General features: G+C 45.5%; 1 protein-coding gene across 1 annotated transcript in view; it reads right to left on the reverse strand.

Annotated features, from left to right (window-relative positions):
- LOC124556362 (vitellogenin-like) overlaps window positions 1–16425 on the reverse strand; it is a 331070-nt gene that overhangs the window by 257932 nt on the left and 56713 nt on the right. The window contains exons 7-8 of the mRNA XM_047130328.1: window positions 10290–10565; window positions 1460–1767 (exon numbers count right to left, since the gene is read on the reverse strand). Of these exons, the coding sequence (XP_046986284.1) occupies window positions 1460–1767; window positions 10290–10565 (584 nt within the window). The remainder of the gene's footprint in view (window positions 1–1459; window positions 1768–10289; window positions 10566–16425) is intronic.

Genomic DNA, 16425 nt, shown 5'->3' on the forward strand with positions numbered 1-16425 from the left:
GATGCGACCGTCATGATGCTGTAAACAGAACCTGGATTCATCCGAAAAAATGACGTTTTGCCATTCGTGCACCCAGGTTCGTCGTTGCGTACACCATCGCAGGCGCTCCTGTCTGTGATGCAGCGTCAAGGGTAACCGCAGCCATGGTCTCCGAGCTGATAGTCCATGCTGCTGCAAACGTCGTCGAACTGTTCGTGCAGATAATTGTTGTCTTGCAAATGTCCCCATCTGTTGACTCAGGGATCGTGACGTGGCTGAACGATCCGTTACAGCCATGCAGATAATATGCCTGTCATCTGGACCGCTAGTGGTACGAGGCCGTTGGGATCCAGCACGGCGTTCCGTATTACCCTCCTGAACCGACCGTTCCATATTCTGCTAACAGTCATTGTATCTCGACCAACGCGAGCAGCAATGTCGCGATACGACAAACCGAAATTGCTATAGGCCAAAATCCGACCTTTATTAAAGTCGGAAACGTGATGGTACGCATTTCTCATCCTTACACGAGGCATCACAACAACGGTTCACCAGGCAACGCCGGTCAACTGCTGTTTGTGTACGAGAAATCGGTTGGAAACTTTCCTCATGTCAGCATGTTGTAGGTGTCACCACCGGCGCCAACCTTAAGTAAATGCTCTGAAAAGCTAATCATTTGCATATGACGGCATCTTCTTCCTGTCGGTTAAATTTCGTGTCTGTAGCACGTCATCTTCGTGGTGTAGCAATTTTAATGGCCAGTAGTGTATTTTACGTACAGTATCATGGTGTGTATGTGTACAAAGTTACATTGAATGTGACCACGTCTTCACTTTTACTGTCATGCGGTGCAGATACTGTACTGCAGCCTCCTTTGTTGATGGAATATTGGTGGAGTCGATTTAAGGCCAAAGTGATACAAGTGTTTGGGCTGCAAAGCTGTAAAATTTGGACATAGGATCAACCCACTTCTACATTCACTATTTCAGAATTATTGTTAAAGGTCCTACCAAGAGGACAATAAATGGCAATTAATGTACTGGGGAGGGGTTTGAAAGTGGGGGAGGGGTGCCAAATGACATGACATCCATGTTAAAAATGTGTTGCTTCTCGCTTGTGTGTTACCAAACTTGCCCAGAATATTGGGGCAGTCAGACATACGTCGATGGAAGATTACATCCTAGCCTATGATAGTGACAGAAATATTCTTGGCAAATTTGAAAAGGCCAAAATCACAGACCCACATCCCGTAGATCATCTATAGTATCTACGTCTTTTGGAGAGATGACACTGAAATCTTTTTGATGTGCAAGTACATATGTGCAGGTGTTCTTCTTGGCAATGCTGCCACTCTGCTGCTAACTGAAGAAGGTCAGTAAAAGAGACCAAGAAAGTGTGCATTCTTTGATGCTGTGATCATTTTGACTTGCACATTTGTTAACGAACCGTGTAAAACTGAAGGTACCAGTCGTGCACTTACATGTCTCTGGTGACCGGGTCGTCGGAAGAGGCGAGCGAGCTGAGAGTGGTCCAGACGAAGGCGACGACGGCGGGGCTGGGCTCGAACCAGGTGGCGGTGGCGATGCGGTGCCAAAGCGCGGGCCCGGGCCGCGTGAAGAGCAGCAGCGTGCCGGCCGCCAGGCGCACGGGCAGCGGCTGCGCGTAGTCCCGGAACACCACCAGCAGCAGCTGCGAGACCGCCTCGGGCCGGCGCAGCGCCACCTGGCGCAGCGACAGCAGCGCCGCCGCGCGCTCGTGCGCCGCCAGCGAGCCGTTCAGCGCCGCCGCCTGTCCACCGCCCCATTCACTCTTACCACTCTCCTTCCCACCACCTATCCTCACGCGGGACGTGAAACCGAACGTGGAGCTGACGAGTTTTGTGACGTCACAAGGCGGAATTTCACGTTGCAGTGCATTCCAAAGTGTGAAAGGTAGAATCAAATGCATCCCATTTTTGCGTCGTGCAGTGGAATGTGGCCCACAAAATTCCAGTTGGACACGAAATGGAAACCAAAGTGAAAATCCGATGAAGCTTTGCACAGATGTGTTCGACATTGTCTCATGCCGCAGTGGTCTGCAACCCCACGACGACTATCGCAGCCCACTTCACCCCTCCGCCGCGCCACACCGAACCCAGGGTTATTGTACGGTTCGGCCCCCGGTGGACCCCCCCAGGGAACGTCTCACACCAGACGAGTATAACCCCTATGTTTACGTGCTAGAGTAATGGTGGTGTACGCGTAAAAGGAGGATATAAGATGAACATCAACAAAAGCAAAACGACCATAATGGAATATAGTCGAATGAAATCGGGTGATGCTGAGGGAATTAGATTAGGAAATGAGACACTTAAAGTAGTAAAGGAGTTTTGCTATTTGGAGAGCAAAATAACTGATGATGGTCGAAGTAGAGAGAATATAAAATGTAGACTGGCAATGGCAAAGGAAGCGTTTCTGAAGAAGAGAAATTTGTTAACATCGAGTATAGATTTAAGCGTCAGGAAGTCGTTTCTGAAAGTATTTGTATGGAGTGTAGCCATGTATAGAAGTGAAACATGGACGATAACTAGTTTGGACAAGAAGAGAATAGAAGCTTTCGAAATGTGATGCTACAGAAGAATGCTGAACATTAGATGGGTAGATCACATAACTAATGAGGAGATATTGAATAGAATTGGGGAGGAGTTTGTAGCACAACTTGACAAGAAGAAGGGAGCGGTTGGTAGGACATGTTCTGAGGCATCAAGGGATCACAAATTTAGCATTGGAGGGCAGCGTGGAGGGTAAAAATGATAGAGGGAGACCAAGAGATGAATACACTAAGCAGATTCAGAAGGATGTAGGTTGCAGAAAGTACTGGGAGATGAAGAAGCTTGCACAGGATAGAGTAGCATAGAGAGCTGCATCAAACCAGTCTCAGGACTGAAGACCACAACAACAACAACAACGCGTACGTGGAGAATTTGTTTGCACAGCAATCGCCCACATAGTGTAGCTGAGGCGGAATAAGGGGAACCAGCCCGCATTCGCCTAGGCAGATGGAAAACCGCCGAAAAACCATCCACAGACTGGCCGGTTCACCGGACCTCGACACAAATCCGCCAGGCGGATTCGTGCCGGGGACCGGTGCTCCTTCCCGCCCGGAAAGCGGTGCGTTAGATGGCACGGCCAACCGGGCGGGCTAGTATGCCCGTTGATCGCATCACGTCGCCCTTTTCAGACCTGACTACACAGCAACACGTAAAGGTGCCTAAAAACTAGGGCTCCCAACAAATATGAAGGCCTGGTGAAAGATTTCTCCTGGTTTCATGCAGCCCACGTAACGTAACTGTCATGCATTCCCTTCTTCGTAACAATTCTTGGCAGCACTCTGCAGATGCAATGAGTATGCTCCTGCAGTGTTTTCGATGGGAAGTGTTTGATAACCCACAATACAGCCCATAATTGGCTCCCCCTGAGTTTCAGCTATCCTCACATCAATCGCTGGCTATGAAGACAACATTTTGCCCCAGACAATGAGCTATAGACCAGCGTAAAGAACTGGCAGAGATCGCAGATGTGATGAGGATATTGGAAAGTTGGTACAACACTACGACCAATGTCCAAGTTGGAGCGGCGGTTATGTAGAGACATAGCTGGAAGGTATAGCAGCTAACTGTTCCAAATAAACCATTTTTGATTTTCACAGTGGGTTCAATTTCGAGGACGAATGGAATGTGCTTTCCAAATATCGCTTGTATAACCTACGAGCTACGAATATACAGAGTGGACACTAAATCCAATGACCACATTTCAAAGATTGTTCAGCGATATTTTATGAGTATTTTGGCACAAGGGACTGTTGGCTTCCCATGACTCATTATGAAGCATCTCCTTTTCGTTTGATTTCTTACACCCACTTAGGTTTGTATCTCATGTGCAATGACAATAACTGCAGAACAGAATATGTGTCGATGGTACGCATCGTGTCTTGTTTGGAAATAAACTGGTTCCATTCCATCATGATATTTGTTGATAACAACAGTAGCTGTCACTTTAGTCTTCACCCTTGTATAGAATACTGCCCATTTTGTCTCGTTTTAGCAGCTGTGTTTTTGTTGTGTGTTAACACTGATACGCAGTGGTACAGACAGTTTTACCGATGATTGGTGAGTTGATGTGTGCCTTCCATATGGGTTCACTGAATGCGAGTGAAGAGCAAAAGCACAGTGCTATGCTGAGCTGTTCCGACAGTGATGGCACTAACATCACACTACTTTTTCATCTCAGAGTGTTTGCATTTCTCTTCGTTATGTGCTGTAGATTCTAGTGATTACAATTTTCAGACTTTTTCACTGTTGTGTAGGAATTTTACATAAATGAAGGTAACTCACTGAGTAAATAATAATTATGTTGTTGTGGTGGTCTACAGTCCTGAGACTGGTTTGATGCAGTTCTCCATGCTACTCTATCCTGTGCAAGCTTCTTCATCTCCCAGCACCGACTGCAACCTACATGCTTCTGAATCTGCTTAGTGTATTCATCTCTTGGTCTCCCTCTACGATTTTTACCCCCTACGCTGCCCTCCAATACTAAATTGGTGATCCCTTGATGCCTCAACACATGTCCTACCAACCGATCCCTTCTTCTAGTCAAGTTGTGCCACAAACTTCTCTTCTCCCCAATCCTATTCAATACCTCCTCATTAGTTATGTGATCTACCCATCTAATCTTCAGCATTCTTCTGTAGCACCACATTTCAAAAGCTTCTATTCTCTTCTTGTCCAAACCATTTATCATCCATGTTTCACTTCCATACATGGCTACACTCCATACAAATACTTTCAGTAATGACTTCCTGACACTTAAATCTATACTTGATGTTAATAAATTTCTCTTCTTCAGAAACGCTTTCCTTGCCATTGCCAGTCTACATTTTATATCCTCTCTACTTCGACCATCATCAGTTATTTTGCTCCCCAAATAGCAAAATTCCTTTACGACTTTAAGTGTCTCATTTCGTAATCTAATTCCCTCAGCATCACACGACTTAATTCGACTACATTCCATTATCCTCGTTTTGCTTTTGTTGATGTTCATCTTATATCCTCCTTTCAAGACACTATCCATTCCATTCAACTGCTCTTCCAAGTCCTTTGCTGTCTCTGACAGAATTACAATGCCATCGGCGAACCTAAAAGTTTTTATTTCTTCTCCATGAATTTAATACCCACTCCGAATTTTTCTCTTGTTTCCTTCACTGCTTGTTCAATATACAGATTGAATAGCATCGGGGAGAGGCTACAATCCTGTCTCACTCCCTTCCCAACCACTACTTCCCTTTCATGTCCCTCGACTCTTATAACTGCCATCTGGTTTCTGTACAAATTGTAAATAGCCTTTCGCTCCCTGGAATTTACCCCTGCCACCTTCAGAATTTGAAAGAGAGTATTACAGTCAACATTGTCAAAAGCTTTCTCTAAGTCTACAAATGCTAGAAACGTAGGTTTGCCTTTCCTTACTCTAGCTTCTAAGATAAGTCGTAGGGTCAGTATTGCCTCACGTGTTCCAACATTTCTACGGAATCCAAACTGATCTTCCCCGAGGTCGGCTTCTACTAGTTTTTCCATTCGTCTGTAAAGAACCCGCGTTAGTATTTTGCAGCCGTGACTTATTAAACTGATAGTTCGGTAATTTTCACATCTGTCAACACCTGCTTTCTTTGGGATTGGAATTATTATATTCTTCTTGAAGTCTGAGGGTATTTCGCCTGTCTCATACATCTTGCTCACCAGATGGTAGAGTTTTGTCACGACTAGCTCTCTCAAGGCCGTCAGTAGTTCTAATGGGATGTTATCTACTCCCGGGACCTTGTTATTATTATTTAACGAACCACCAGAGACCATGAGTGTTATACCACAATACTCATAAAAATACCTGTACAACAATGTTGGTGAAACTCAGGTTCACCCTGTTGGTCTTTTAAACCTCTTAGCACATTGAGGATCTGTGGAAAATGTGTCGTTTTGGAACGTTTTATTGTAATAAGATGACAGGGGATGGCTTTTCTTGTTTGGTGTTTTTCGTATTACGGAAATGCTGCAGGTTGGATTGCTGCATTCAGCAAATACTTTTTGGTATGCCTCCATGTTTTCTAAATGCTTCTGAGTTTTCATATCAATTTAATAGACTTACACTGCTTGACAACTACTAAGAAACACATGTATTGTTGGACAGGAATAATCGATGATGGATGACATGAAATAGTACATACATAATAGAGGAGGAGTGGTATATTTATGAAGAAAATTGGTACATACTTTACCACACGGGAAAGCAGGATAACAGACACAAACAACGTTCATTTTGACACAGGTCATATTTCCATTACAAAAGTTCGATATCGAACTTTCAGTAAGGAATATGCTCTCCTCAGGCGCTATTGCACATTTGGCGCCTATTATTCATGAAGGCTAACAAACTGTTGAGGAGTTCTTTGGGGATATTGTCCCACTCCTCTCTCAAGGAGGTTTTCAGTTCCTGTACAGTTCGGGAAGAGGATGTTGGTTTAGAAATACGTTCACAAAGACTGCCATGCATGCTCTATAGGATTTAGGTCCGGTGAGTATTCAGGCCATTCCACACATTAAGTATCTTCACTTTCCTGTGTGTCTGACAATTCAGCAGTTCTGTGTGGGGGAGCACTGTCGTCCATAAACAGAAAGTCGGGACCAACAGGACCGCTAAACAGATAGATATGGTCCAGAATAATCCCCCTGCAAGACCGCTGTCCTGAAATGGTACCCCACGCAAAGATATGCAAAAGTGTGCCCACACCATGCATAGCACCTAGGCCATATCGATGAGGTTCATTAATACACTCCTGGAAATGGAAAATAGAACACATTGACACCGGTGTGTCAGACCCACCATACTTGCTCCAGACACTGCGAGAGGGCTGTACAAGCAATGATCACACGCACGGCACAGCGGACACACCGGGAACCGCGGTGTTGGCCGTCGAATGGCGCTAGCTGCGCTGCATTTGTGCACCGCCGCCGTCAGTGTCAGCCAGTTTGCCGTCGCATACGGAGCTCCATCGCAGTCTTTAACACTGGTAGCATGCCGCGACAGCGTGGACGTGAACCGTATGTGCAGTTGACGGACTTTGAGCGAGGGCGTATAGTGGGCATGCGGGAGGCCGGGTGGACGTACCGCCGAATTGCTCAACACGTGGGGCGTGAGGTCTCCACAGTACATCGATGTTGTCGCCAGTGGTCGGCGGAAGGTGCACGTGCCCGTCGACCTGGGACCGGACTGCAGCGACGCACGGATGCACGCCAAGACCGTAGGATCCTACGCAGTGCCGTAGGGGACCGCACCGCCACTTCCCAGCAAATTAGGGACACTGTTGCTCCTGGGGTATCGGCGAGGACCATTCGCAACCGTCTCCATGAAGCTGGGCTACGGTCCCGCACACCGTTAGGCCGTCTTCCGCTCACACACCAACATCGTGCAGCCCGCCTCCAGCGGTGTCGCGACAGGCGTGAATGGAGGGACGAATGGAGACGTGTCGTCTTCAGCGATGAGAGTCGCTTCTGCCTTGGTGCCAATGATGGTCGTATGCGTGTTTGGCGCCGTGCAGGTGAGCGCCACAATCAGGACTGCATACGACCGAGGCACACAGGGCCAACACCCTGCATCATGGTGTGGGGAGCGATCTCCTACACTGGCCGTACACTACTGGTGATTGTCGAGGGGACACTGAATAGTGCACGGTACATCCAAACCGTCATCGAACCCATCGTTCTACCATTCCTAGACCGGCAAGGGAACTTGCTGTTCCAACAGGACAATGCACGTCCGCATGTATCCCGTGCCACCCAACGTGCTCTAGAAGGTGTAAGTCAACTACCCTGGCCAGCAAGATCTCCGGATCTGTCCCCCATTGAGCATGTTTGGGACTGGATGAAGCGTCGTCTCACGCGGTCTGCACGTCCAGCACGAACGCTGGTCCAACTGAGGCGCCAGGTGGAAATGGCATGGCAAGCCGTTCCACAGGACTACATCCAGCATCTCTACGATCGTCTCCATGGGAGAATAGCAGCCTGCATTGCTGCGAAAGGTGGATATACACTGTACTAGTGCCGACATTGTGCATGCTCTGTTGCCTGTGTCTATGTGCCTGTGGTTCTGTCAGTGTGATCATGTGATGTATCTGACCCCAGGAATGTGTCAATAAAGTTTCCCCTTCCTGGGACAATGAATTCACGGTGTTCTTATTTCAATTTTCAGGAGTGTATTTTGTGGTGTGTAACGTGCTCCCATCTCTCTTCACACTAACTGGTGGCTAGAATCATCTGCCACACTGAAGTGGGATCCGTCAGAGAACATCTCTCTGGACCACTATAGCTAACTCCAACCATTATGCTCGCTACAACAAAATTCTTTCTCGAAGATGACGTGGTTGAAGTGGGATGCATTTAAAAAGCTTCTCAGCATAAAAACCAGCCCGGTTTAATCGTTGCAAAATGATTCTGGCAGGGCTGCAAGGACAGCAGCGATCTGCTTGCCAGTGAGATATCCGTTCCTTTTCGCCCCAAGGGCCACATCTTGATCGTCTTGCGGCGTGGTAGTCCATCTACGATCGCCAGCATGCTTCTCCATAGAATTTCCACCTTCATTGGCCTTTTTTGATCGTGAGATGACACTTTTGGCCACACCTATTACATGGCCACAGTAGTGAAACTTTGACTCACTTAGAGCCATCCAAATGTTCGTCCACGATCGGAAGAACTCAAATGATGTCTTGCAGACATGTTGCCATACCTCGTGGAATGTCGCACTTATCGGTTCCATAACAACTTTCGTCAAACACTGTACTGCACCAACTGTCGAACGTATACAGGGCATTCATGCCCAGTCTTCACTACAGTTAATGTGTCCCATCCTCTGCATTTCCTTTTATTATCTTTGGTCAGGTGTTTCGTAACAATTGTCAGTTGTTGTGTAGCAATTGGCAGTTGTTCCTTAGCAATTGTCAGTTGATCATTAGCAGTTGCCAAGCAGCGTATATTATGGAATAGTTGTTGATATGTAGAAATGATAGCACTCACCATTCAGGAGTGAATTTCAATTTGTGAATGTTTCAGGGGACACAGTTTACTGAATTACAAAACTGCTTGTACATTACTCGCTGATTCCCTTGCAGTTCAGTACAGTGTATACGAGAGACAGAACAACGTGGCTGTCATGAAGACAAGGGAGTAAATGTACGTTTTAAGGAGGGTAGGACGTCAAACGGGCCGACTTGGAGCAGGAGAGGCATCTCAGGACATTTTAATTTCCACTGTCTATACTCTTACAAATAAATTCATAAAACTTTGTCAGCATCACCAGGAAGGATTCAGGATTCACACCCATTGCAGTGGAAGTTCGAAAACATAACAAAATAAATTTTTTTACGTGCGAAATTTCATCATTTTTTCACTTACTAATGGCTGCATTTGTTGCTATAGGTACACTTTTCTTCATAAACTAGAGAGATTCTTCGATGAATTTTGCACAGCATACATACCATACTCACAGGTGTAGGAAACTCCAGAATTTATTTAATTTATGAAAAAACGAATGAACTGTTATATTTTAAACTTCATGTTTAGAAAAAACACAAATTTTATAGTTAATTACCTCAATTTTTAACACAGTTTTTAATAGATTTGGAAAATTCTAGAGTTTCATACACCTTTAAGTATGGTTTGTATGCTGTGCAAAACTCATCCAAGAATCTCTCTTACTTATGAAGAAAAGTGCAGCTATAGCAACAAATGCTGCCATTAGTAAGTGAAAAAAAAAGATGAAATTTCACAGGTGAAAAAAATTACTTCGTTATGTTTTAGAACTTCCACTGCTATGAGTGTGAATTTTGAATCCTTCCTGGTCAATCTGACAAAGTTTTATGAATTTATTTGTAAAAGTGTAGACACTGGAAATTGAAATGTCCTGTGGTGCCTCTCCTGCTCGAAGCTGGCCCGTTTGAACTCCTACCCCCCTTACGAGACACAGTAAAAGGGCAGTATTTGTATAATGTTGAAACTACCAAGTACCACAATAACCACTGCCGTGCCAAGCCGCTTTCTCGCATGCATGAAAAGGTAAAACGCATTGCACTGGAGTTAGTGACTGCAACAGAATGCCCTGAGAGCTCTCATATCGCAAATCACGTAAAAGGTGTACCAGACACATTCAAGGGGTGCACGATTTTCGGCGTGTTTCACGTTGAGAAACACGTCCCGCGTGAGGACGACCTAGCCTACCGTAGTACGCGCTTACCTTGAGCGAGGGCACGGCGGCGAAGGAGCCGGTGTTGCCGAGCGCGGCGAAGTAGACAGTGCGCAGCGCGGGCTCCCTGTGGGCCTGGCGCGCCAGCCAGGGAAGGAAGCGCGCGGCCTGCGCCGGAGAACACGCGTCGCGCATCGCCTCTGGCGGGAACCTCGCGCGCCTGGCAGCCTCGTCTGCGCACGCGACGCGCACCAGCTGCGAGAACGCCAGCACCGCCGACACCTTCAGCGGCTCGTCCTCCTGCACCGCCTTCGAGCGGACCAGCTCCTACGCACACCCCAAAAGACGCCATTGGCGCATTTCAGTCCCAGGGAACCTGGACATCCCCTTCGTTCTCCACTCTCTGCTCCATTTCAACTGCATCTTGCCCCCCTTCTAACAGCCGTGTACCGCAAGTCTCTAGAGGAACGGAAGGTTCCAAATGATTGGAAAAGAGCACAGGTAGTCCCAGTTTTCAAGAAGGGTCGTCGAGCAGATGCGCAAAACTACAGACCTTGAAAGTTTAACGTCTAACCTCCTTGCCTAGGGACGCCAGATGAAAGTTGATGTCGTCAAGCCCTGAATGAAAAACTGCGCAACGGATAACTGGGGAGGGGAGCTTGAGAGCGCTACCTAGAGAGCGTGCCCTTTCTGTACGGTACTAGGCAAGGGGCTGCAGGGCTGACACGCTGATGTGTGGGTCCCTGCATTCTATATCTTTTATTTTAAATGAATTCCTTTAACTTGACTTCTTTGTGATTTTTGAGGTGTGTTAAAGATTGACGACAATTGATTACGTATTTCTTTTAAATATTATCACTCGATTTTACAGCGGTTGCAGCAATTGTTCCAGTTTACAGATATTACAATTTTACAACTTATAGCTCGGGAATATTATATACCAATATGCACGCACTTTTCTACAGGCAAGACGGAATTGCGTTGGCCAAATGTATACCACCAAAGCCTCCCAATATTTTACAGCTGACATTCACTACCTGAGGAGGATAACAGGCAAACTGGGGACCAGATACATTAACACAGGAGGTCAAATTTCCCAAATTAAACGAGAACATTCATTTCCTTACACAATCCGAAGCTGGAAATAAAAGAATTAGTACAAATATTCAAATACCTCTCTTCCGTGCTTAAACATTGAGACAGACGCACTGAGGGCATGTCTGCTCACTTATCCGTCTTCTGTAACACTCCTAGAATATGGCGGGCACCCGGAGGTCTTCCTGGGCCCCGTTGGAGGGGGTGGTCGAACCACTTGGCCGTGACCAACCTCTCCACCCCAAATCTTGTGACACTGGAAAGTCTTTGACTTTTACCTTCCTGTGGTGTCTCTCTGATCCCCTACCCAGGAGTAAGGTTGGCACTACTATACTACAGAAGTACTTCCCAACAAAGATTTGGCCACGTTTACGGAAAGATGTGAGGAGGATTAGGAAAGTTCATGTGCAGATTCACATTCACGTACAAGAAATGCATAATACATGACACATCTAAATACGTATTATGAAGCCTGACACATTTCTTTCCACCCGTCCACATGGGTTCTGTTGCACCCGCGGCCGGCCGCGTCGTGTAATAAAATTGGCTGCGGAGCCGCCTCTGTTTCTATTTCCCTGTGCGAGGGAGCAGCAAAACCTGCTGCTTATAGAGCGCAAACTACTATACCGTTTCAACCTATATCTCTGACATCGATCTGTTTTTATTTATTTATTTATTTATTTATTGTTCCATGGGACCAAATTAAGGAGAAGTCTCAATGGTCATGGAACGAGTCAATACATGAAATTATAACACGATAGTAGAAACAGATAAAATGAAATATAAGAAACATATTCAGGCGACAATTCGTAAGATTAAATAAAGAAATCAACAATGTAACACTGGAATTTGCTTAATTTTTCAGCTCTTCCAGGAGCTCCTCGACAGAATAGAAGGAGTGAGCCACGAGGAAACTCTTCAGCCTAGACTTAAAAGTGTTTGGGCTACTGCTAAGATTTTTGAGTTCTTGTAGTAGCTTATTTGTGGTGTGCATACGGTAAGACCTGCAGTACACACACCATCAGATTATTTGACTTGTCGCTCTAATGAAGCAGGCAAGTGTCAGCAATCGTGGCGTGTTTATCTTCTGCCGTTAGGTCAGACGATAGAAATTCCACTTGCACGCTTAGAGTAGCAGATTGACGGTGACCAACTTTAAAAGGAACTTGATTAATTTTCACACACATTTATTAAAATAATAACAAGCATAAAAATTACTTAACTTGGTTCTGGATGCTATTTACAATTGACAATCTGAAGTTCCTTTGGTACTGGTACTTCAATCTGATTCTGACATATGTCTCTGATACTTGACAAAAGTGTCAATACATTTATCTTCATGGCTATGTACAGGAATACGGTAATCTTATTAGGTGCAGACTGAAACTTGACTATAGACTGGTACAGACTAATGCAGACTGGTACAGACTAATGCAGACTGGTACAGACTGGTGCAGACAAATACAGACTGACTAATCGGAGGACTGTACACATGTTATAAAACCTCGCGCATTCATGTATCACTGCGCGAGTGTGATCCGCCAGGAGAAAAGGTTCTACGTTAGCAGCAATGTCATTGCCTGCGTTACATATTAAGACGCGGATTGGCGGAGGCAGAATTTAGTCTGTCTCTATGGCAGCGCCATCTCGTAGTGCGGAGACGGACGAGCGCTGCGCCTGCGCTGTTGTGCATAGCGGGGTGCGCTCTAGTGAGAAAGTTGTGTACGCGCTGACTACGCAGAACTATGTACACAACATTATTGAAAATGGATGCAGCAGAATACTGCACTCCTTTCAGCACAAGAATCAAGGAAGTGCATTCCACATGTAGATTTGATTTCTGCCTAGTATTAACTCATTGAAAGCTGCTAACTATAGGGAATAAGCTAATATTGCTAACAACAAACGACATTAAAGAAAATATATACTGTGAGGGCAATTGTAGAATTTTAGAACATGTTTTTTGCTCGCGTATCATGTCATCTCTGGAAACCCAGAATCTACTCTGTAGGAATCAACATGCATTCCAGAAACAGCGATCGTATGAGACCCAACTCGCTATATTTGTTCATGAGACCCAGAAAATATTAGATACAGGCACCCAGGTAGAGGCCATTTTCCTTGACTTCCGGAAGGCGTTCGATACAGTTCCGCACTGTCGCCTGATAAAGTAAGAGCCTACGGAATATCATACCAGCTGTGTGGCTGGATTGAAGAGTTTTTAGCAAACAGAACACAGCATGTTGTTCTCAATGCAGAGACGTCTACAGACGTTAAAGTAACCTCTGGCGTACCACAGGGGAGTGTTATGGGACCATTGCTTTTTACAATAAATATAAATGACCTAGTAGATAGTGTCGGAAGTTCCGTGTGGCTTTTCGCGGATGATGCTGTAGTATACGGAGAACTTGCAGCATTAGAAAATTGTAGCGAAATGCAGGAAGATCTGCAGCGGATAGGCACTTGGTGCAGGGAGTGGCAACTGACCATTAAGATAGACAAATATAATGTATTGCGAATACATAGAAAGAAGGATCATTTTTTGTATGATTATATGATAGCAGAACAAACACTGGTAGCAGTTACTTCTGTAAAATATCTGGGAGTATGCGTACGGAACGATTTGAAGTGGAATGATCATATAAAATTAATTGCTGGTAAGGCGGGTGCCAGGTTGAGATTCATTGGGAGAGTCCTTAGAAAATGTAGTCCATCAACAAAGGAGGTGGCTTACAAAACACTCGTTCGGGCTATACTTGAGTATTGCTCATCAGTGTGGGATCCGTACCAGGTCGGGTTGACCGAGGAGATAGAGACGATCCAAAGAAGAGCGGCGCGTTTCGTCACAGGGTTATTTGGTAAGCGTGATAGCGCTACGGAGATGTTTAGCAAACTCAAGTGGCAGCCTCTTCAAGAGAGAAGCTCTGCATCGCGGTGTAGCTTGCTGTCCAGGTTTCGAGTGGGTGCGTTTCTGGATGAGGTATCGAATATATTGCTTCCCCCTACTTATACCTCCCGAGGAGATCACGAATGTAAAATTAGAGAGATTCGAGCGCGCACGGAGGCTTTCCGGCAGTCGTTCTTCCCGCGAACCATACGCGAGTGGAACAGGAAAGGGAGGTTATGACAGTGGCACGTAAAGTGCCCTCCGCCACACACCGTTGGGTGGCTTGCGGAGTATAAATGTAGATGTAGAAATGAAATGTAGTCCATCACAAACGTAGGAAATCAGTAGCTTGCCAAACGTTAGGTGACACTGTAACATATCATCGACAAGCCTACAGAACCAAGGATTTGCAGGATAATTATCCATTTGCTATTCTATTCGGAAGTGACACGACACATCCAGAAATTCAAACAGAATCAGCTGGCTCACTTTCAAGTTTTTTGTTCGCTTTGTTTACATAAACTGTATTTTATGGAGTACCAGTGCGCGTTCTGAAACACAAGAGGGCATCAGTGAGCATTACAGGCATCTGGAATTGAACTTCGCTGTAAATAATGTCACGAGACCAACAATAGTTCACAGTCTCGTTGGAGACCAGCAAAACTCGCAGCACCTAAACGAGACGGCTGGGTCAGTCGTCGAAACATTGTGAACAAAACGGAAACTAAACTCCACAGAACACTCAGATGCACGCTATCAGTCAATCGCACCGAGAAAACCTGACAAATCAAAATAACTTTCCCTTGACAGAGACTTACGACAGCTGTCCACATCATGCATACGATGTACAATGCAGATCCCTACGTTCTGAATGTCATACTGTCCTATAAACGCCTTCAAGACGCCCACACCCAGACACAGTATCACAGTGGTGTACAAAAACCAAAATGTGCTCGTCCACATAACGTAATTAAATGCACTTTCGAGGGAATTAGTTGGTGGGTCTACTGTCGGGGCCCCATCTGTCCATGGACAAAAATTGCTTTTAATACCTAAATCAGAAACATATTAAGTATAATATGACGTATTGTAATAAGACCATGGAACAGACACTACAGTTAGAAAATAGTAAATCATACGCAAGACGTGACGATACGTGACCACCGGCCTTCGATGCTATCGACTTGCCCACTGTTACTGCATCGTTTATCGGAGCTGCTCACAGGCGATTCGCCTGCTAACTGCCAGACGACCTCGTCCCAACTAGTGGCGATGTGTATTCCAGACCAGTACCAAGTGCATACCCTCATCTGGCGGAGTTACGTTGTGGCTTAGCTGCTCCGCCTGTTCTAACACTGATAACTTGAGCCATTTCTTGAAGGAATACAAAATTCATATTACGGGATTGGAAGAAACTTAATTATGGAAGGTTGGGCAATTCTGTATGACGAGATACAATACGGCCCGTAAAGATAGAGACAACGGATTTGGGGGAGTAGTTATTACAATCAAAAATGGGTACTGGAAATATCCCTTCGGGGTATGCACTGTTAGAACTGAAACAAACGAACACTGAAACGTCCATTCTGCATCCACATACAAACTCCGCAAGACACCATACGTTTCATGACGGAGTGCATCTTACACCACTACTAGTCATTTGCTTTCCTGTTACACTCGCAAATACAGTGTAAAGACACGACCGTCTATTTACATGTTTCTACACGAGCCCTTCGTGGTCCTTACGCGAAATGAGCATTGGTTGCAGTAAAATGGTTTTGCAGTCAGCTTCAAATGCCAGTTCTCTAAATTAACTCAATAATGTTTTGCAAAAAGGACCTCCTCTGCCCTCCAGGAGTTCCCGTTTGAGTTCATGGAACTTCTCCATAACACTCCTGTGGTGATCAGTAACATATCTAGTGACTCGCGTCTGAATTGCTTCGGTTTCTTCCTTTCATCCAACCTGCTGCGGATCGCAGATACTCTAGAAGTACTCAAGAGTTGGTCGCACTTGTTTATTATATGCGGTCTTCTTTATAGATGAGCTACACTTCCATAAAATTCTCCTAATAAACCGAAGTCGACCATTCGCCTTCCCTGGCACAATGCTCACATGCTCGTACCATTTTATATCGCTTTGTAACGTTACGGCTAAATATTTAATCGACATGACTGTGCCAAGCATCACATCACCAATGCTATACT

The sequence above is a fragment of the Schistocerca americana genome, chromosome X (assembly GCF_021461395.2).
Source record: "Schistocerca americana isolate TAMUIC-IGC-003095 chromosome X, iqSchAmer2.1, whole genome shotgun sequence".
NCBI lineage: Eukaryota > Metazoa > Arthropoda > Insecta > Orthoptera > Acrididae > Schistocerca > Schistocerca americana.